This window comes from Protopterus annectens, chromosome 10.part0 (genome assembly GCF_019279795.1).
Source record: "Protopterus annectens isolate FY-2018-M chromosome 10.part0, PAN1.0, whole genome shotgun sequence".
NCBI lineage: Eukaryota > Metazoa > Chordata > Ceratodontiformes > Protopteridae > Protopterus > Protopterus annectens.
In genome coordinates, this window is record NC_056744.1 from 993,202,031 (window position 1) to 993,226,410 (window position 24,380).

The 24,380-nt window shown below is 38.1% G+C and overlaps 1 protein-coding gene across 2 annotated transcripts in view; it reads right to left on the minus strand.

Moving 5' to 3' along the window:
* LOC122813439 (histo-blood group ABO system transferase-like) overlaps positions 1-24,380 on the minus strand; it is a 634,970-nt gene that overhangs the window by 80,561 nt on the left and 530,029 nt on the right. For both annotated transcript variants that reach the window (XM_044085753.1, XM_044085754.1), the window contains one exon: positions 2,200-2,334. In XM_044085753.1, coding sequence (XP_043941688.1) covers positions 2,200-2,334 — 135 coding nt within the window. The remainder of the gene's footprint in view (positions 1-2,199; positions 2,335-24,380) is intronic.

Sequence of the window (24,380 nt, forward strand, 5' to 3'; positions counted from 1 at the left end):
CATTCTTCATCCTCTTCATAGCTGTCCTTACTTCCTCCTTGCTAATCTGCTTCACTTCCTGATTCACTATCCCTACATCATCAAACCTTCTCTCTCTCTCTCTCTCTCTCTGTCTCTCTCTCTCATTCTCTTCATTCATCAGCCATTCAAAGTACTATTTCCATCTACTCAGCACACTCTCCTCACTTGTGAGTACTTTTCTCTCACTGTCCTTTATCACCCTTACCTACTGCACATCTTTCCCAGCTTTATCCCTCTGTTTAGCCAATTGGTACAGGTCATTTTCTCCCTATTTAGTGTCCAATCTCTCATACAACACTCTATATGCCTTATTCCTTAGCCTTCGCCACTTCGCTCTTTGCCATGCACCTCATCTCCTTATACTCATGTCTACTTTCTTCATCTCTTTGACAATCCCACTGCTTCTTCACCAGCCTCTTCCTCTGTATACTCTCCTGTACTTCCTCATTCCACCACCATGTCTCCTTGTCCTCCTTCCTATGTCCAGATGTCACACCAAGCACTTCCTAGCAGTCTCCCTTACTAGCTCTGCTGTAGTTACCCAGTTATTCGGTAACTCTTCATTGCCTCCCAGTGCCTGTCTTAACTCTTCCCTGAACTCCACCTCACAATCACCCTTTTTTAACTTCCACCATTTAATCCTTGGCACTGCTTTCACACTCCTCCTCCGCTTCTTGATCACCAACATCATCCTACAGACCACCATTCTATGCTGCTTAACTACACTTTCCCCAGTCACCACTTTACAGTCTCCAATCTCCTTCAGACTGGCCCTCCTACATAGGATATAATCCAACTGTGTGCATCTCCCTCCACTCCTGTACATCACCCTATGCTCCTCTCTCTTCTTAAAATACGTATTCACCACAGCCATGTCCATCCTTTTCGCAAAATCCACAATCATCTGACCTTCTGCATTCCTCTCCTTAACACCATACCTACCCATCACTTCCTCATCCCCTCTGTTCACTTCACCAACATGCCCATTGAAGTCCGCTCCAATCACTAGTCTCTCACCCTTGGGTGCACTCACCACCACTTCATCCAACTCACTCCAAAATTTTTCTTTCTCATCCATTGCACACCCAACTTGTGGTGCATATGCACTAACAACATTCATCATTACACCATCAATTTCAAGCTTCAAAAACATCACTCTATCAGACATACTCTTCACCTCCAAAACACTCTTGGCATACTTTTCCATTAGGATAACCCCTACCCCATTTCTTCTGCCATCCACACCATGATAGAACAATTTGAACCCGCCTCCTATACACTTGGCCTTATTTCCCTTCCATCTGGTCTCTTGCATGCACATTATATCAACCTTCCTTCTCTCCATCATATCAGCTAGCTCTCTCCCTATACCAGTCATACATACTGCCAATATTCAAAGGTCCTACCCTCAGTACTACACTCCTAACCTTCCTCCTCTCTTCCTGCCTTCGGGCATGCCTTCCCCCTCCTCTTCTTCTTCGGCCAACAGTAGCCCAATTTCTGCCAGCACCCTGTTGGCTAACAGTACTGGTGGCAGTCGTTGTTAACCCGGGCCTCAACCGATCCAGTATGTAAATATGAAATATTCTCCGCATCAGTAATTTGGCAGAGGTTTTACACCGGATGTCCTTCCTGACGCAACCCTCCCCATTTATCCGGGCTTGGGTCTGGCACAAAGAAATGCACTGGCTTGTGCATCCCCAGTGAGGCAATCAAAAAAGTTGTGAATTTCAGATCTCTAATACAAGCTAGGGATACAGCAAAGCAACTGACTTATTGGAAAGTTATGGCATTATGACACTCTGGAACAGACCTTCATATATTCAGCATGACCATCACTGTCCAAGTAAACGCTTTCAGCAATACAGAAAAGAAAGCAAATTTCCTGGCTCGCCATAAGGTGATTCCTAAGATCTGCAGCACCGTTCACAAATGTGACCTATATCAAAATTGTCCTTAATTCTTGACAAAAAGCAGATAAGGCAGCCCCCAAACTGTTTTTTTTTGTTGTTGTTTTTCTGAGAAGGATGAATGGCACAACGTAGAATAATAATGGATGAGCCTGGATTGGGAAGTGGCAGGAAGTGATACTGTTGTGTAAGTATCAATTGAGTCTATGGGAAAAGCTAAGCAGGTAAGTCATATAGCTAAAACTGATGTTTATTAAATTATACTTACTTCTTTATCGCAAAGATTATGAGTCCAATTGAATGATTGCCTTTTTTGAACTGTTCATTTAAGATTTCATAGTCATAGGTGCCTTCCCAGATCACTGGAGCTAGCCATGTTGTCAAAACATTAACATCCGTTCTCCTACAACAGAAAAACATCAAAGTATTAATGTTGAAAATCACTAAGACTTTATCATTGAGCTAATTTAAGATGATTAGTTTTTGTGCTAGACTTTTAGAAAATGTACATAAACAAACATTATGTTAGCAGAGTACCAAAGTATCTTCACATCAACTCAAATCATTCTACTAATAATATTTTTATTTTCCAGATAAACATACATGTACACACTCATATTGCATGGGTTTTATTTATTCTTTATTTATTTATTTCTAGTTTGATGACTGGGGAAGTCCACTGGGCCCAGTGACCCCGTTTTCAGTGGAGGCCAGGGAGAAAAGCTCCACAGTACAAGATACAAGTCAAGATACACAAAAATACACAAAAATAAAACACCGGAATGCCAAATACATATCTAAGTCACAGAAAACTATTTACAATACTCACATAAGAAAAATATCTATAATATTCACATAAGAAAAGAAAATAATTGCAATTGTTGTGTTGGCAACAGTTATAAGATTGAACCATGCTTATAATAACCTAGAAGAACAAGCAAGGGAAGAGATCAGGTTGGCAGAATGCAACCTAGTTTTAAAATATAATAGTGCTATAATTCAAACACAGCTCTTGTGAACACTTTATACACAACCTAGTTTTCTCTAAATACATTGTTTTACTTCCAGCCTAGCCCTGTGATCCCAAAAATGTAATCTGATTAAAAATTGACATGTAGGAAAATAATCCATTTCATAGTAATCGACTGCCTTAATTTTATGGAATACATTTTCTTTTCATTAAGCTTCTTTCATGACGATTAACTACATACGTCTGTCACAAGAGTTTTCTTGTCCTTAGATAATTTGTTAAAATGAAACTTGATCTTTATGGCGACTGTAAGACAGACTGACTATTATCTCTCCAGGCAGTATTTCTGAGACAAACATTCTCTGGTTTTCTGAGCCTGAAGCATCTATTATACCATATAGTTCATACTTCAAAGCCAGTATGCTTGCATGCCTGGAAACAGAAGGAAGGCAGATTCAAAGCATTTAAAGGCTTCCTCAAACTTTTAGTGGTTATGCAGGATACTTTATATAACCGAGAATACACTTTATAAGTTAGTTAAAATACTGTGACATGGAGGGCTGCATTGTGTTGCAGCCTTGCAGTGCATGGTTCTCTGGTTCACTTCCAACAGGGTTATTTTCTATGTTCTCCCTGTGCCCATGTAGGATTTTTGGGGGTATTTTTAATTTTCACCCATATCCCAGAGACATGCTGTTTGATGACTAGTTATCCTCCAAACTGGCCTTCATCTCACTAAAGCAGTTCGCAGAAAGGTACTAAGATTGCATCAGTGGACTGAATAGCACTCCTGATTCATGAGAAATTTGCAGAAGTGCATTGCTTTGTTAAAATACTAAAAAGCTATTAAAATGAATCAGCTTCTGCATAAACTGAATTTAGTAGTATATGAACTGGCTTTATTTATTTATTTATTTTACTTATTTATTTGTCCTTTGATAACTGAGAAAGTCTGACTAAGCCAATGGCTCATTTTCAGTGGAGGCACATGGAGAAAAGCTCCACGACAGATTCAAAAATATTTAAACAGTAGTTGATTAGCAATTATATACAAGGGGAGAAAAGGCCTGCAACAGATTAAGTATTTTACAATGAGTTGGGGGAAAAAGGCTCCACAAAAGTACACATAAAACCCATTATACCATACCTGGTAAGTGGTTATATACAAGGGGAGAAAATCCTTACAACAGGTGAAACATAAGCAGATTGTATTACATTTACAGATTGTTACTAGAATAAATTGCAATCAAGAATACAGTACATAATGCAAGCAGCAAGACACTTTCAGAAATGGAGAGCTTATGTCAAGTAAATTAGTATATAGTTATTCAAAACATTGAATATATTTCTAATGCTACATGGCAGAGGGAAATAATAAGAGTATTCCGCTGCCAAAATAGAGTTATAGACTGAAATGAGGAGTAATGAGCAGGAGGGGAAATTAAGGCCACACTGATAGATTTAATTATTATTAGAGAGATGAGAATGTTATGGAAGGGCATGAGACAGGAAAATAAACAATAGTATTTGTTGGCTGAAGAGGTAGAAGAGCATATGTTAGTAGAATGGTATAATTAAAGTGAGAGCTTATTTTGATGTTAGGCCATTACTACCTGCTAAAATATGGAGGTATTAGTGAATTTAGAGTGAGAAAGGCATAGTTATAGTAAGTAGGCAGTCATGCTTGTGTTATAGGTGTCAGTTAGATATTTTTAGACCAGTCTTAAAATTGTAAAGGTTGCTGGCATGTTTAATGGATAAGGGGATAGAGTTCCAGGAGTGGGCTACATCGGTGGAATAGAGAGAGGTTTCTGCAGACAGGTGTGGTTTGTAGGTAGGGAGGCATATTTTGTTTCTAGATTAAAGTGGCCTACCAGGGGTATCTGTGTGCAATAAGTCTAGCAGGGCTTTGCTTTGTTGTGGCTTGTATATTAATTTGTGGACTATCAGTAGTTAGGTGTAAGCAGTGATGGGTTCTATTTGATGAGTTAGTGTCAAATTTGACTATTTTATTACAGCACTGGTTTAGATTATTTTGGGTGGAAGCTTGAAGATTAAGCAGTACTGGGGAGCCATATAGCAAAATAGGAAGTAGGAGTGTAGAGGCTAGGAGTTTCCTGGATGAATCAGTTAAGTTGTTTTCTGTTCTATGATGTCCCTAATTGTTGGTGATTTTTTTTTGATAATCTGTTGCACATGCAAGTCCAGTTTCAGCTTATCATTGACTGTCATGTCTAGTAGTTTGGCATGCAGGATAACTTCTATAGGGACGTAATCAGACACTGTTATTGAGAAATTTTGTTTGAGGTGTGTAAAGGCTTTTTGGAGGAATAGTGGCAGCTTTCTTTCTCTTTTTGGATTGAGTAGAAGCTGGAAGTTAATGACCTAGCTGTCAACTGATAAAAATAACTTTTGGGTAAGGTGTTGTAGTGTAATTAGGTTATTGACAGAACAAATTATTGTGGAGTCATAAGCATATTGTAGGAGGGATGCCTGACATTTGGCAGAATGTAGGCTGTTGGTTACTATGCTCAAGAGCAGTGGCCCCAGTATGGAACTTTGAGGAGCACCTGTGTTGATAGGTAGGAAGGATGAGAATAATTAGTCCATTTAACAGACTGGAGTCTATTGGAAAGGTATCCTGAGAACCAGATAGTGGAGGTGTTTGATAGGCCAAGTGAAGAGAGTTGTTTTGAAAGAAAGCTTTGGGAAATGGTATTGAATTGCTTGGACTACAGAAACACAGCAGAGACCAGTTGGCCTTTCTCTTTGGCTAGGTTAATAGTGCTGGTGAAGTTTAAGAGAGCTGTGATAGTGCTATGCTCTGGTCTGTGACCATGTTGTGTGGGGGAAAGGAGCTTGTTTGTTTATAAATGAGTAATTAATTGATTATGCATGCATTTTTTAAGGATTTTTGAAAAAGGCCAGAGAATGGCGATGTGTTTAAAGTTGGATATATCACTGGAGTTCCTCCCTTGTGAAGTTGGTTGATGTGAGATTTTTTTTCCATAAGGTTGGGCAATGAAATTCATTTACAGATCTATTTATGGGAAAAGATACTGGAAAGGAAATTGAGCTGGCTGCTATTTTAAGAAATCACCAGGCATTCTGTCTAGCACTAGTGTCTTCTTCTTTCAGCTTTTCCCGGTTAGGGGTCACCACAGCAGATTACCTGCCCACTCATGATTGGCAGTGGAGTTTTTACAGTGTCAAGTTCCCAGCCCGGCACCCAGCCTTCCACAGAAGGCACACACATGCATGCACTCACACCTACAGCCAATTTTAGAGTGTCCAATCCACCTACTTTGGGATGAAATCGGAGCACCTGGAGGAAATCCACACACCCACAGGGAGGACATGCAGACTCTGCACAGAAGGCACCCCAGCTGAGGATCGAACCAGAGAACCTCTTGCTGTGAGGCATCAAAGCTAACCATTGCACCACCATGGCCACCCTTGTCTAGCACTAGTGTACTTGGCTTAATTTGTTTGAGGTATTTCTTGATTAGTATGGTAGATACTGGTTGAAAGGAGAAAGCAAGAGTACTAATTGAACTGGGAGGTGTGTCTGAGTGGGATGTGGTCAGATTATTAGAGGAGGTCGACGTGTTTTGAGTTTCTTTGTGAAGTAGTTTAGCAATGCTAGAGACAAAGTGATCATTGAAAGCATTATGAGTAGTAGTGGTTGGGTTTGGTTGTCCATTTGAGCCAAAGTATAGTATTTAAAAATGGTGGCCCAGAATTGCTAGAATTTTTGCAGCACATATTCTGCAGATTGGAGTAATAAAGTATATTTGTCAAGTTTGATCTGGCATTTGGCTTTATTTCATATGTGTTTATATTGTTGAAGATTGTTTTTTTTTTTATTAGTCAGTCATACTTTTAAGGCTTTATCTCTATTCTTCAGCAACTTCCTGGTAGTAGGGGCTGTTTTGCACTCTTTTAAGCTGGGGGGGGGGGCATGCTGTTCAGCAGTTCCATAAATATCTTAATAAAATAGACAATAGTATCACCTGATGGTAAGAGTTTTAGGATGTTCCAGTTGTGAGATTGTAGTGAGATGTTAAAGAGTTCTGGGTCAAAGTTGTTCATGTTGTGAGATGCATATGTGTGTTCCCTGGGAGAAGTATGGCATTCTCTTGTGGCATATATGGGCAGATGGTCACTAAGTGTGCTTGCTAAGGTGCCATGTGAGCTTATATTGTCAGGGTGGCTTGTTCATTACCTATCTAGAGTGGTAGTTTTACCATTTTTCAGGTTAATTCTGGTAGGATTACTGATAAGTTGGGAGAAATTGTACAGGTTTGTACTAGAGGTTGTTACCTCAGAGGTGAGACTTGAACATTTGATGTTAATATTGCCTTGTATAATTGCCTCTGTGTCAACATTATCAGATAGCCAGGTTAGGATGTCCTTCAATGTACTGATATTGTCTTCAGATGGGATATAAAGGGCTGCCATACATATTGTTTTATGTGCATTTAGTTTTAAGTTACTTAGAAGCAGTTCGACATTAAGGAATGAATGCATGGTAGATGGGATAAGGTGACAGGGTTTTATGCGACTGTGGTACGTTTTTGTTACTCCTCCTCCTTTTTTATTTAATCTATCAGCTCTAAGGATGTTAAAGCTGAGGGAGGGGTGAATACGTCTATGTTAATGATATTCAATTTTAACCAAGATTCTGTTATTGCTAATATGTCACGGGAATGCTATTTTAGCCATGCATGTAGTTTTGGAATTTTGCTTACAATACTTCTAATGTTCATATGAAATAGATTGAGTTTTTTGTTGCTATTTATTACTTTATTATTATAATTTGAAATATTTTTGTAATTAGAATCTTAGTTTATTATAATTAATGTGGTTTATTTTTAGTGCCTCTATTGCATTGCACCTTATTTATTTTAAATGACCTCACCTGGTTTTTACAAACATATATAATGTGTAGCTCTGAAGAATGAACGGCACAATTTTGAATACTGAAAGCATATATTGCTTGACACTCCCCTGTTGAAAAAAAAATTCTTTCATAGAACAGTTCACTTACCCGGTAAACAAACAATAAATAAGGAAACAACTAAATAATTTTGTAAGAAAAAAAATTATATTCAATTAATCTGAAATGCAGATAAAAAAAAAAAAAAAAAACATTGCAGTACACGCTGTGTGTTTATCACATAGAAAAATGACCACTGCTTGATGTGCCCAAAAGTTCCTATGATTTTGTGATTTGGCTATTCTTTTTTCTCTCTGATATGCAATGAACTCGAAGGTGATTATATTAAGCATGCATGCAGTCCCTTGCGTGATGAGTGTGTCAAGAGAAATGACAAAAAAATTATGTTTCAATAAAAGTAGGCTTGTTGAAACAAGGATAATGTCATTACTTTTGCTGATAAAATGAATTGGACTGGCTGGATTTGGTGAAGTCACATTCACTATCATGATTTTCTTAGTACTCAAATGTAACCTTTTCAGAATAAATGAGCCCTTTGGTCTTGGGATAATAATGTAGTAGTGTAAAGTATTCATACAAAAGGAATAAACTATGCAAGGCTTCTTACTTGTTAAAAGATGGTGTGTTATGTTTTGTGGGGTGCAAGTGGTGCACCTCGTTGTCTTTATTCCCTCAGAGGACCTTTCATCGATGCCGGAACCATAGAGCCAAGGGGAGGGAGAGCCCCCCCACCCACTTTTACAGCTGCAAGACCTGTCGGAAAAAATTAATGCAGTGGAGTTTTCATGCTAATGTGGATTTGTGCGCGGAAGTTAAATTAACTAAACTGGGTGTTCTCTTATTGCTCTGTGTTACAGGACTTATGCTGCCACTGTTCTGTTGGTGCTGCCAGAGCCAGAGGCATGCTGGTAAGGACAGTTTTGTTCTTTTATTTGCAGGAATTATGCTGCTCCTGTGTGTGTGTGTGTGTGTGTGTGTGTGTGTGTGTGTGTGTGTGTGTGTGTGTGTGTGTGTGTGTACATGTGTGTGTAAAATGCCCGTTAGGTATATATGGTGGTTAGTGTTACTTAGGCTCAAACAAGAGCCTGAATGCTCTACCCATACCACCACTTGTGATTCAAGGAGTTGAGTCCATAGCTCTCAACTCTCCAGATTTTCACAGAATATTTGGCTTATACGTTTGGTCTGTTTCTCTTAAAATTTGTGATTTTCTGGCAAATCAGTGAGAACTGAATTCACTAAATAATGATAGCCATTTAAGTTTCAGTCTTCCTATCTTTCAGGAAACACATGGTAACACAAAACACTTTATGGTTTTGGGCCATTGCCCCCCACCCCAAATACATTTTGGCTTTTTTCAGATTTCTTGTGCTGTGAAGTTGAGAGATTTAGTTGAGTGTCAAGTGGATTTTACAAGGAGCTGAGAGCTTCAGAGGAAGCGAAGTTTGGTGCTACTTATACTAAGCTGATTGCATTCTTAGTAGCACAACAAGTTGCATGCCTCCTTTTGATGCGAAAGGCTGTGGGTTCTACTCCCACAGTATGCAGATGGATCACCCATACTCTACTGTGTTGTACTTTAAAGGGAGTGGATGCTGCAGTCCTATGACTGTATTCTTTTGGAAGATTTACCTAGGAACTATGTTTCGGTATCAGTTTGCCATCCATTTCCCATTGCAAAATTATTTTAATGTAGCATAGGCAATTTATTCTTCAAGGGCAACAAGCACTTTATTTGTAGATGATACAATGAAATATAAAGTTGTTTGCTAGCAGCAACCTCTTCATTAGTTGCAGATCCCTTTAATGTGTAATTATTTAGATTACTTCTGTAGAGATTTTGCATATTTACTGATATTGGTGTATGGTAATAACAGAAGTTTGAGTGGCATTTTATGGTTGAAATATTCTGAAATGGGTAGTTTTGTCATTATTAGTTCATACATTTTGTTTCATTGCTCACTAGAAGACTGTTCCAAACTACAAATTTAAAACACATTCTAACAAGTGGTGCTGTATTATACAAGGAATATAATTTAATACAATTAGGTTAATACAATCAGGAAGGTGAATCAAAGAATACATACATGTATGCTTGCTCATGGGATGCAGGAGATCAAAATAGGGGAAAAAAACAGTTACCAATGGAGTCCCCCAGGGTTCAGTGCTGAGACTTTTTCTGTTTGGCATATACATCTCAAAAGTAGAAGGAAATCCTAAAGGGCTTTGGCCAACTATGTTTGAGATGCCTGCAAGCTAGGAGCAGTTATTGAATCCCCAAATGACTTTGCCATCATGCAGGAAAGTTTGTCCCAAACAATAACTGGTGCCAGAATCATGAATTGAAACTAAACTCCAAGAAATACATTATTGTATCCTTTGAGAAGTCATCTGCTCCAGGCAACTGCCAAATTGACAATGCCCCCTGAGAACTGACCCAGTTGTTTGGCATTTGGGAACTTGTGTATACAGTGACCTAGCTTTTGACCAACATGTGCCCAGAGTCACAAGAAAGTATTTCCATATTGCACAGCTTATAAACAAATTGAGTTTGACTAGATCTAAAGATGTTATTTTCCCCCCTTTACAAAACCCTCATTAGGTCAATCATTTTGTATAATGCCTACTTTGGCATGTATCTGTCCAGACCCATGCAACAATTGGAATACCCACAGAGATAACTTACTAAAAGGATACAAGTCCTAAACAATAGGTCTTGCATGGACCACCTCAAAGATTTATCACTATACTCAGTATCCTACAGAGTGCTTAGAGGTGACATGTCTGGCAGCCTCTGACCTAATACAGATAGACCGACTGAACATCAGCAAGTCAAATGGCATCAGAAATACTCAGTCCAGGTATCTAACTGAATATTGTGGAGAGATGGATATATATCACAGAGGCTGCCACTGTTCTAGAACAGACTATCCATTCAAGTAAAACAAAGCTCATCCCTGTCCACATTCAAATGCAACTTGGATCTAAGGATGGGTAATAGAAAATGTACTCCAGGATTGCCCCTCATGCCAAACATGGATAAAGGCAGTTCCTAAATGCTGCATCCCTTACATGGGTCCCCTCAAATTATCTATAGTATGATCACATGTATTCTCACTAGGGCTAATATACAATTATCAGCCATGGGATAGGTAAGACCAATCAGGAAATGTTAATTCAAGCACCAAAAGGAAAATTGGCTACGCTTAAAATGTCCTCCAAGTAAACCTATGTTGGGGTAGTAAATAGATTTTAAAAATTGGCCTTTTTAGATCACTAAGTGCCCCTCTTACCCCCCCCCCCAGTCTTCAGCAGATTCCAGCGCCTCTGAGACCTTTTCAAAAAGGCTTTGCAGTTTTGAAAGATAGCTGTAGTTTACACGCATAACTGCTTTTTATGCTTTTTTAGTTACAGACCTTCTCATTCAATGCAGTTGTGTGAATGTGGAGGGGGAAGCTAACTGACAATTTGATTATACAGAGGAACTTTTCAAATATAGTTTGCAGACCACTGCAATAAATATTGTTGTGTACACATACAATGTTTTCTTCTAGCTATTTTTTTGCAACTTTTCTTTCACTGCTTTTAGTTATTGAGTGCAATATGTCTGACAATGTTTAAATGCCTTTATTTCTCATAGCAACTTTTCAAAAATGTAAAAAAATATGTTTTGCAGATCACTGAAATAAATATAGCAGTTTACAGAACAGAGACAAACACACATGCACAATACTTTTTTTTTCTCCCTGTGTCATTGTTTTATTTTATTCACAAAGCAGAGGTACACTGGGGATTGTGAAATTATTTTCAGTCAGATTATTTTTTATGGCTACAGCTCCTGATTGTAAACTCCACACACAGGATTATACAGATCTCCATGTTCATCTTTTTTAATCCAACAACAGTTTTGATGCCTGTGATATTAAAAATGTCAGTGATTCATGTATGGGCAGTTAAGTACAAACTGCACTGAGTGTGATTCCAGACAGAAGAAGTTGAAAGCTGTTTTATGTCAAACACAGTGACAACAATTTTATCGTGTGTGAGTTTGTGTGTGAGCTGGCTTATGTCCAGTGACAGAAAACACTCTTTGTATGTATAAATATTTATGATTTTCAATTCTGAAGTATTGCTACCTTAGTACGTATATGGGATTGGATGAATAATGATTAATGAATGTATCATACTGAATAAAAGTTACATACTCATCTATTACATAAGTTGGGTATAATGAAGGCTTACAGACTGTCACATTCTTAGGCCAATGCAGACTCATATTTGATTCATTCATACATAAAACACTGTCTCAAACACTGTCTGAATTACCCATAGTATTTAAATACAAATTGAATGTAGGCAGCAATTGAAGATTTATGGACTTACTAACAGTGTTATGCTGAACCAAACTGCGCCATATTGATTTTCTCAGTATTTGTACTTTTTTGTGATGGCAAATTTTCAGAGACAATGTCACTTATGAAGATTTTTTTTTTAAGTTTTGACATGAAACAACTCAATAGAAAAAAATTCTGGACATGTACTACACTTCTCTTCCTGAATAAAAAAACCTCATATACACATCCTTTTCATAAACTGGCTATAATTGAAAATTGCCAAATATGTCCATGTAGGCTTGCAGAAAGATATATGTTTGGAAACATTTTATATTTTCTCTAGTGAAAAATATATGGGTCATCCGCCTGACATTGCACTTCTACTGTAATTTCAGAAATGTACAGGTAAAGCCTGAAGTTAGACACACACACACACACACACACACACACACACACACACACACACACACACACACACACACACACACACTATTAGGATGGAGCTAGATATTTATAAAAATCACAGCATACGTGTGATGTCTTCATCACCATCCCAAAAGTGTGTAGATATGTTGGATGTAAATATATAAATACATACATTTGTCTGCCATCTTAGTACAGGTGTTTACTTTATTATTTGCTCACCCTGAATTGATGTCTTCCTCCTCTTCTTTATAAAAAATGTATGTTGTGGAGTAAATACATACATTTAACAGATGTCCAGTACTGCAACTCAGTCCACAAGTACAAATAAAAATGTACTTGTACTTGTTGGCTCCACAGTCAACCATACTGATTCTCTCCTCACAAAGCTGGACAAAAACTGGGTAACAGTGAGCTGTCTTCAGGAACCAATACAGTAGATGTTTCCAGGGACATCATGGCCCCTAAGCTGGACAAATGTAGTTATAACATGGTGGGTGCCCATGTGGGGTAAATAAACTGGCACATGAAACCCTGAAGGATATGCTGAGACATGTTAGAGCTCTTCATGCATGTCACAAGTTCAGGAAAGACCTTGGCATTGAAAATACTTTTGTTACCAAGAATAATGCCAAATGATAATGGAAGGATGATTGGATTCAACAATAGGCTAAATTGGTGTTGTTATTCTTGCAGGATCCAGTATATGTTGGATTAGGAAGAGATGAATGACATTGTACTTGCTTTGCCAAGGACAGCTGGCATGCTGGCAAAATCCCATGCTACCACCATAGTGCCTTTATTAGGCAGGGTCTAACTAATGGACCTCCCAACCTAACTGGCAAAACAAGTCAAGCACAAAACCATATCAATGTGGTCTGAATAACAAGCTATCAAGATCATAAGACCACATGCTATCAGATCTTGAGGCCATCCTGCATTTAGAGACAGTGTGTGTGTGTGTGTGTGTGTGTGCTCACGCGCGCGTGCATATGTGCGCTATTACTAAAACTTGTTTCAAGTGTGCTGATAGCTCTCCCTCGATATCTAGATTTTATGTCTACTACATATTTGCACTCAGTGGAACTGTGGTGGTGCATCTATATTTGTTAGTGATCACATCACCTTGAGGCAGAGTCCTAGAGACCCACAGAGTGAACTTATTCAGATCCAGATCACACCAGTGGCGGCTGGTGACTTCAAATCAAAGGGAGGCTGCAGGAGACAGCTGAATGGGTGGGGTCAATGGGAAGGGGTTTGGCCAACTATAAAGGGGAGGAGCTATGCTCAAAACCACAAAAATTAACTAAGAACACAATAAGGAGTGCAATCCCAGGAAAAGAGACCTCCATAAGGTATGCAAGCCATAGCACAAAGCAAAAACTAATACATTGAAAAGTTGAAGACAGCACCCAGAGGTGATCTCTGCCTGACTTACAAAGCCATGTCCAACTCAGAATTGATGGACATGCTCCACCTAAAGAAATCCAAGTCCCTGCGAGCTACGCGCTCTAGTAAGCTAAACCTCTCTACAACAATAAATAGAACATGCTAGAGGGATAGATTTCTGTCACAGAGACTCCCCATGCTTTGGAATAAAATTTCAAATTACATCAGGCAGAGCCTGTCACTAACACTCTTCAAGAGAAACCAAAAATTAAGTAAATACACTGCCCTGGGTGCCAAACCCTCATTATGAGAGTGCAATCAAGACAAAATGAAGTGTAGAAGAATACAAATATTTCAATGCATTGGCCGCATGACAGCTTACTTAATATCTAGATGGAAACAAAAAGGTTGTGAGGCATGAAAAAATAAATTACTTTTTAAATGCATTAATAGAATTCCAGTCAAAATCAAGTATAAGAAAAACAAGCAGCACTCAACTCAAACCACTTCTTGTACTGCAGTTCTAATTATAATTTATATTCAGCTTTATTAAAGTACCAAGTAACATGCTGAAAGTAGAAATCTCTGATGCCCCCACTTGTAAAAATGTTTCTTATCCAAAAAAAGACCTGCTGCCTGACAACTATCTACTTGTTTCATGGGGAAAACATGATCAAAGTAAAAAATGAAAAGCAAACAAGAAATAAGCTCAAGATACATTGCTTAAAAGGATTACTGTACAGATTATGGACCACACGACTGGCATTCTGTTTAGTTTACAGGTAAAGCCTGCAGAGATGACTGGAAGTCTCCAAGTGTAATGAGCTTCTTAAAGTAATGTAATCCTGTCTTTTATTACAAATACTGTCATATGCATTTCAATACCTAAGGCTTATACATTATCTAGTTAAGTATTCTCTACATGGCAACAACAGAAAAGCTTTCAATGTTGGCAATTCTTTAACAGTATGCTTATTAAAGCTTACTTGCATCTTACAATCTCAGCCAAGCTTACCTGATGGTCATTAAAGTATTGCTACTTAAACACAGAGCAACAGGCACTTTGAGTAATAAGCATAAATCAACAGTACAAAAAATATGACAGAAATCAGGCCATTCTGCAAAAATCAAGGACATATGAAAAGGCTCTCTAGTACTTGTGTCTACCTTGGATGGGGGGATACTCTGCACATTTACACTGCATAACTACTCCTTGCCTTGCTTTGACGCATCCAGTCACTACATGGGGGAGTGGGGTGCAACAAGTATGTCACAATTTGAAATGTCTCTGGCTGACTGTGATGGCCCTGACACATTTGTCATACCTCTCAACCTCAGAGCAAGAAATCTGGACAAAGCCATACAAAGAAGTGGGACCAAGGCCCCAAAATAAGGACAATTTTTAAATATTGCTCTTATAAACTTAGAAAGATAATAGAATAGGTCTTGCATTAGTATGAATTTTCTGAATGGTATGAAATCTGAAACTCAAATGTCTGCCATTATTTTCTAACTTCAGTCTTTAATAATTTGTCACTAATTTGCCAAAAAAAACACAATTTTATGAAAAATGGACCAAAAATGTGATATAAAAATATAAAATAGCCACACAATACAGCTGGGAACCTGTCAAAGAAGGGACACTTTAATATTAGTACTGTTAACTTGAGCAGCTGACAAAATAAAAGAATCTACATGCATTTCTGAAATAAAAGTAATCTATAACTCTGATTATTACAGTTATTTCTTAATTGTAAACCCTCCATGTTTTCTTCCAAAATTGCTATTTTGTGGAGGGATTATTAGGGGGAAGAGCAACATTTTGAGCCAAAATCAGGGACAGTTGAGAGGTTTGGCTATGACTAATTCTATAAAGCAACTTATTTGCATGTACCTCTCAACCTGTTAATGCAATAAATCTAGACAAGGCCAAATATATTGGGGGAACATATAAACAGTACTAAAATTTGCTCTTGTATAAACTGAGACAGCTGATAGAACAACAGGTCTTACTTTAGCATGCATTTTTCTGAAGGTTATGAAGTCTGAAACTCAGTGTGTCATTATTTAGTGACTTAATTCCTAAATGATTTGCCAGAAAACCACAAATTTTATGAGGAACAAACCAAAAATAAGAAGCAAAAATCTATTCATTCTTTGAAAATCTGGACAGTTGGGAGATATAGTTCAGCTGGGGCTGACTTTAAGTATGCCGCCCTTCCCCCTCAAAAAATCATGGTCGAATGGAGCCTCCCCCTGCAGCCATTCCAATGATCCATTACTTGGCTATTTCACTCCATGTACCATAAACACTAATGTGCATACTGATTTACTTCTATGATGATTTGGACTTCATTTGAAAGTTTTATTTTGCATTTTACAGCACAAACACTAAGACATCTGCTAAACAAACTTAGCATTAAAACTTCTCTGCCCTTGAAACTCACATTCATTGAAATAGCATTGAAACCCACATTCAAAGAAAATACATTTTACCAGTGGCAGATAAAGATTAATTCTGGACTGTTTTCAAATCATAGGCCCCTTGCATATGAAACATACATCTGCTCTTTGATACACCTTCCTATTGTTTTGAACATGTTTCCAGTAAACTATGAAAGAAAACGCATGCACCAATAATGACAAAACTGCCCAATTCAGAACATCTTTCCTGTAAACAGTGAAATAAAATGCATGCACCCATAATGACAAAACTGCCCAGTTCAGAACATTTTCATCATAAAAGTCGACTCAAACTTCTACAGTCCACCATTATCAGTAAATATGCACAATTCTACAGTCCACCATTATCAGTAAACATGCACAATTCTACAGTCCACCATTATCAGTAAATATGCACAATCTCTGGAGAAGTAAAAAAGTGATCTAAATAAATCCACATTAAATAAATCTGTAACTAATGAAGAGGTTGCTGCTAGCAAACACCTTTATATTTCATGGTTTCATCGAAAAATAAAGTGTCTGATGCCCCTGAGGAATAAATTGCCTATATTACATTAAAATGATAAGCTAGTAATATTGCAATAGGAAATGGATGGCAAACTAATAACAAGCTCATAGTTAGTATCTTAACTTTTTCAGTACAGCAGCATTCACCCTGTGTGGGCATAGAACCAACACCCTTCTGCATCAAAAGCAAGTACACAACCTGTTGTGCTATTAACAATGCAAGCTGACTTAACATAAGCAGCACTAAACTTCTCTTCCCCTGCAGCTCTCAGCTCCTTGTAAAATCTATTCAATACTCATCTGCATCTCAACTTCGCAGCACAAGAAATCTGGAAAAAGCCAAATTTATTGGGGAGGGTCAAAAGCCCAAAAAACAGGGACACATTAAACATTGCTTGTATAATCTTGGAAAGTTGCTAGAATAAAATGCTGTGTTACCACCATACATTTTACTGCCAAGGTCCCTGTGCAAAAGAGTCAGAGCAACATACCACTATGCCAAATCAGCTGCTTTGTGAAAGAAAAATGCTGTGTTTCCACCATACATTTTACTACCAATGTCCCTGTGCAAAACAGTCAGAGCAACATACACTATGCCAAATCACCTGATTTGTGAAAGAAAAATGCTGTGTTACTACCATACATTTTACTGCCAAGGTCCCTGTGCAAAACAGTCAGAGCAACATACCACTACGCCAAATCAGCTGCTTTGTGAAAGAGCAGAAGACTGAAACTTAAATGGCTATAATTTAATGAATTCAGTTCTCACCATAGGTGTCAACCTCTTAGCACAAAACACCTGGGCAAACCCAGTAATGAGGGAATATAGCCCTCAAACATATTCAGTGAATTCAGTTCTTACCACAGCTGTCAACCTTAGCACAAAAAACCTGGACAAAGCCAATAATGGGGTAATACAGTCCCACAAATAAGGACAAATTTCAAATATTCATCTTATAAACTTAGAAAATTGCTAGAATAAAAGGTTGTGTTACTATATATTTTCTGAAGAATATGAAGTCTGAAATTCAAATGCCTGTCAATTTTTCTTCTGACGGAACAAAAACAATTTTCAGCAGTGGCCCAGGGAGAAATACTGCAGACTCATGTCTTTGTAAAATGGCAAGACACCAGAGCAAATCCACACAAACACAGGGATGAGATGCAGACTCCACACAGAAGGAACCCCAGCCAAGAATCAAACCAGAAAACCTATAGCTGTGAGGCAACAATGCTACCACTGCACCATCAAATATGTAAGAAATTAAACATTCAGAAACCTGAAGCCTGAAATTCAAATGCCTGTCAATTTTATTTAACATTTGTTAATCAGGACAGTCTGACTTGGAACAAAAAAACAATTTTCAGCAGAGGTCCAGGAAGAAATAATGCAGACGTCTTTGTAACATGGGAGGACACAAACGCAAACCCACACAGACACAGGGAGAAAATGCAGACCCCACACAGAAGGCACCCCAGCCAAGAATCAAACCTGAGAACCTGCAGCTGTGAGGCAACAATGCTACCACTGCACCATCAAATATCAAGCATTACAACATTCAGAAACCACAGATATTATGAGGAATAGATCAGATCAAATATGAGGCAAAAATCTGCAATTTTGTTTTTACAAATGTTGGTGGGTAGGGAATTCAGGTCATTAATACCTGCATACAAGGTACAGGGTTCAAGCCTGAGGTATTCCCTACCACAACACCATGAGTTTGTTCTAACCACCATTATATAGCAACTGGGGCATTCACACACATACACACACACTCTTACCTGGAGCGATGTGGATCCCAACCCTTTGTGCCATTAAATACATCCATAGCTATCCGATAGCTGTTAGTGCACTACAAACCCTACCTGCCTGTGCATTATGTCCGTTGGAGCACATCCACCATGTGAGATTCCCCTGACAAAACTCCAGCCTGCTGACTTTGCAGTCCGGGTCCGATCTGTTTCCAGTGACAGTCTATGCAGTTATAACTGCATAGACTTCTGGTAACTCTGCTCTTCCATGTTTCCCAGTCTGGACTGCTGCTGAAACAGTCTGCGCATGCTCCAGACTGTCTCAGCAGCAGTCTGGACTAGTCTGCGAATTTTAATTTTTTGTGTTATCTTTTATTTTCTTTAATTATCCTTTATTTTCTTTAATTTTATAGCTGGGGGGGCTGCAGTCCAGCAGTCCAATAGCACGGGCTGCCCCTAGATCACACTAAATAGGATCAGCTACCATAACAAGGCTAGTGAGCTACAGAATTCCATCTATGTCTCCAGAAAACCATGATAGATTCCTAAATATTTTTTAAAAATTCCCTATAAAGAGAAACTCCATTATCATGGGAAACTTCAATTACCCAATAATAAACTGGTATACGAATACCTGGATTACAGGACAGGCCCAAACATGCTTAGATTTCATACATTTCATAAAGAAACACTCATATTAAATCACCCAAAACCCGCATGAGGCAAAACTATCCTCAATGTAGTCCTTCAAAGTATAGCATCTCTGCGTACCATCCCTATCGTGTTACTTTCTCCAGTCAAGTCCAATCACTAACTGGTAACCTTCATACACAAAAATTCTAACCCCCAAGACACAAATCACAAAATGTAAAGACTTCAAGCACACAAATCTGTTATGATTCTATGATGGAGTCTCTAATTTCAAATATAGCACTATCACAAAAATACACAAAGCAAGTAAATATGCAAGCAATGTATATACCCACTTAGATAAATGTGTTAACCTAGCTTGTCCTAACAGATCTAAACAAAAGGGAAAGTTCAAGAGTAAATCAGCTTGGAGATCCACATACATAAAGAAAAAATTACAAGAGAAAAAAAAATGTCCTCAAAATGTACAACAAAACTAAGAACCCCCATGTCATGGATAATATCAAGAATTCATCTAAGAAACTGGAAAATAATGTCTGGAAAACAAAAGCATCCCATGAACTCAGACCAGCATCATAAGCTAAAGAAAACCACAAATCCTTTTTTTGGCTATGTCAAAAAAATAAATAAATAAAAAATAAAATAAAAATGAAAAATAAATAAGGAACAAAACTCAGCATTGCTCAGAACATATTAAAATGGCAGTACCTACTCTGATCCAGTGGCTATTGCTAACATTCTAGCACCTGAGTTCAGTGCAAATTTCATACCAAAGACAAACATTCAAAGCCTACTGACATTCCAGACATATATATATATACACACACACACACACACACACACACACACACACACACACACACACACACACACACACACACACACACACACACACACACACACACACCATTTTCTTTTTTGATGTGGCATTTTTAATGTCTCAGTGACCAATGTAGTCTTGGCACTAGAAGCCAGTTTCAGTGATATCCCTAGATGTTCTTTGGTTCTTAAGGTCTTACTATGTAAGTTCCCTGAGTGGGCATACAGAGTTTAACCCAGAGTGGGTAGATTTGCTACCCTGTTCATTGAAGGCCATCAGTGTCACTTTTCTCACCAAAAACAGCAGAAATAATCTGGCTGCTGAGAATCTGCAATCTCAGGCCTGTAAGAAGGCTAGACATCAATATCCCTCTGCTTATTCTCTCACCAAGAGCAAAACAGCAGCATTAATGCCAGGCTGATTTTTGAGAAAATGCCTGCAGGCCCCCCAGTGTAACCCATATTCTTATCTCAGATGTTGGAGGCTTAAAAACAAAGATGTCTACCTAGTAGATATGAAGATGTGAAGGAGAGGTAACATAAATGTTATCATTTAATAGGTAAGGCTTTCCAAATATGACCTTGTAGAGTTGACAAGTTTCAGAAGATGAGATAATATCAACAGGAATGTAGAAAGCCAGATTTGTATAAAGGGTGGGCACAGGGTTGCCACCTTTGCATGTTACCATTCCCTGGCAAATAAACCATACCACTGTATAATGTGATCACACCCATTGCTCTGGTAACTCTACCCCTCGAACAAGCTACACCCAAAATTACTAATTTCAAATATCATATACAGTGAGTGTGACTGCATGCAGCCTATATACAATGAAACAAAAACAATGTGAAAATATAGGTATCAGATATTGAAATTATGACAACTATGATTTCCAAATCCCGTTTAACCTTAAGAATCAAACAGTATAGGCATTTTTTTTGTTAGTGGTTGATAAACCGCTAAGTGGGCATGATTCCAAACATCAGTCTAACTATAAACAAATGAAAAGATCATAAAAACATTTAAAGTTGCATTAAGCAGTACCAAAACATAAATGTCCATCATGCAGCCTGGCTTTTGGTCACAGTGCTGCTTTGTAACAAGACTCTGCATAACAGCTGGCAGACTTTGCTTACAATGCAGTACTGTGACAAGCCTCTGTACCATAACACGGAACCCCGCTTCATACCCCTGAACCTGTTACTGCAATAATTTTGGACAAAGCCAAAAATAATAGGGGAACAAATGCCCAAAATCAGGGCCAGATTTAGATATTGCTGTTATAAACTTATAAAGTTGATAGAATAACAAGTTTCATTTTAGCATTCATTTTTCAATGGATATGAAGTCTGAAACTTAAATGTTTGTCATTATTTAGTGACTTAAATCCTTAGCTGTTTGTCAGAAAATCATAAACTTTATGAGTAACAGACCCAAAATAAGATGGAAGAATCAGGACAGTCTGTGAAATTCTGGACAGCTGGCAGGTATTTTATGTGGCTATGTTGGCACCCTTATTTGCCACACACATCCATTTACATAAATGCCCGCATGCAGTGCTAACAAGTGTCAGTACTACAAGGTGGCAGCCAAACCCACAGAGGTCCATTAATTTCAGCATCCCCACACAATCCAAATCATGCATTTCTTGTTTCACATATTCTGTCTTATTATTCTGCTTTTTTTATTTCAATACATCATAACTGGCCAGTAGTGTACTCCAGTGACTAATACGGAAATAATCAAATTAATCATGTCTAGGTCCCCAGAAGCCATGGCGTTCTAGATGTTCCAATGTGCATTCTAAAACTTTTTCTACAACCTCTGAATCCAGGGATGGCCTGAACAAAACTCTTCACTAGGAAAGTCTTATTTTTTTTTCTGTCAAAGAGAAAATAAACTGTATGTGAGACTTAATGTTGAAAGCTGACAAATTGGTAATTCCCATTAACATCAGAACAGAAGTGCTGGGAATACACAAAAATCATATCTGGGAATGCAGCATGACTCACTTCCCTCCAAAAATAAATACTTAAGTAAGACAATCACATGTGTATCCTCCTGGTGATGGATTGCGAAGAAACTACGTTATCAGAAATAACCATCTGCGGGACTTATAATGACTAGCTTATAGTTTGGCTTTTAACATTAAACTAAATTCAAGGTAGAAATCTGAATTTTATGAGGGACAACTTGATTCTAAGATTCTTACATGTTCATTAGGTTCTTCTTTTATGTTATTTGTAAGAAAAGTTCTTAAGGTAATTTATTCTAGTAGATTTCTTTTAATAGGTGAAAGGGAATGTGTAAGGAATATAATTATACAAGGTAAACCTATATTTCAGCAAGGTTTTTACATGGCAACACAAGGAAGATATATGAACAAATGAAACCATGTCTGAATGGATCCAAAAACAGGACATTTTTCAATAAAGATGACAGGAAACCAAGCAGTGAAGATGCTGGCCATTAAAACATATTAAAGCATAGCACAGAAATATAAAGAAAACTAGGAGGTGAACAGTGAGAGATCTCCGAAGACATATGAGTCTGCCTGGCTGTCAGTGATACACCATTTAATGTTTCTTATTGTCTCATGGTTACTGATACGTAATAAAAAAAAATTGTATGCAAGGAGAGTTGCAGTGTTGCTTAGCTGTTTCCACTTTGTAATTCTATGTGCCCACCCATAGCTATGTATTCTATGACTTGTATTTGCAAAAGATGGAACACAGAGGTCTCAGAGCTTGCAGAAATGTGCATATGGAGGTAACATGATGGAATGCATTAAAAAATATGAAATAAAATTGCATCAAACCTCTTTCAGAACTGATGCAGTTAATTTTAGAATTATTTTGTATTTCTGTGGTGATGTAGTTTTAGATGTATTACTATTATACATAGAATAAAGGTAAAGTTGCTATTTCACAATCAGAATAAAACTTTTTAAAAACAGCAGGTGATAAAAATGAGTATTTGTGAAGGATTCATCAGGGATTTTGCAATGATGACTCTTATTCCCAAAAACCAGAATATGTCTGGAAGAGACTCTTGCATCAACACCCTGTTTTGAAGTGACAAGGAGCAGCTAGAAGTCAATCTTTTGAACAGTGGTTAATCTTGGATCCCTGCAGCTTTTGGCTGAATAATAATACAGACATGGATTGGAAAATACCCTTGAGGCTGGAGTGACATCAAATGGAAGAACCCTGAACTAGTAGAAACTGGGAAAGTGAAGGCACCTCATGGACTCAAGTCTCAGTCGTGATGGGGATGTAGGCATCCTGGAGGTCCAAAACAGCACATCCAGTTTCATATACCCAGCATGGAAGAATTGACTGCATCCTCACATTGAAAAGGTTCCCTTTGGTATAAAGCTATTTAGAACACATAAATCTGGTATGGGTTTGAGTTTTTATTTTGGTGTTTTTTGGCTCTAGAAAGACTCTGGGATAACATCCTGACCCTTACTGGTCTAATTCGGTAGGAAGGCTCTTTTTGTGTAAGGCATTGAGCTTCTTGTCTTACTGTGTGTTTCTCAAAGGACAGGGCATCAAACAAGGGTAGGGACTGTGTCTGTGATGAAGGGAATTCTGTTAAAATCCAGCTGTGTTTGGTGGGAGCTTGCCAGACAGGAAGATGATGGAATAGATAACCCATGACTGCCTCCGGAGTGGGACAGAGTGGAAAGATTCATGGTTGCAGCCACTATCCACCCAATGGCGGACCATGGCCTCCCAAGTGAGTACTGAGGACCCTCTTCTCTCTCAAGATGACCCCTCTGGAGGTTACCCAGTATATTTTCGGTTTTGCACAAACTGCAGATTACTGTCATAATTATTATTTGTTTATGACAGGGTAGAAAAATATATGGTGTTGGTTCCTCTCCATCCTGGAAACATAAGTATTGAGGTGGCTGAAACCTGATACCATCCTTTTCCATTCCTTCTAGGTGTACCTTAACATCAGGGCCAAATATACAGGATCCATAGAAATGGATATTTGTGAACACTGTCTTGGTGAAATCCATAAGCCTGACACATGCATGCTGATGAATAGTAATTTTGGCTTCTGTGTCCCTGCCCAAAGATTTTTGTGACACTGTAAGTAACTCACCACATAAGGTTTGAAATAGATGAAACTTTTGATGATTGGGGCAATAGCTTGTCTTTGTCTA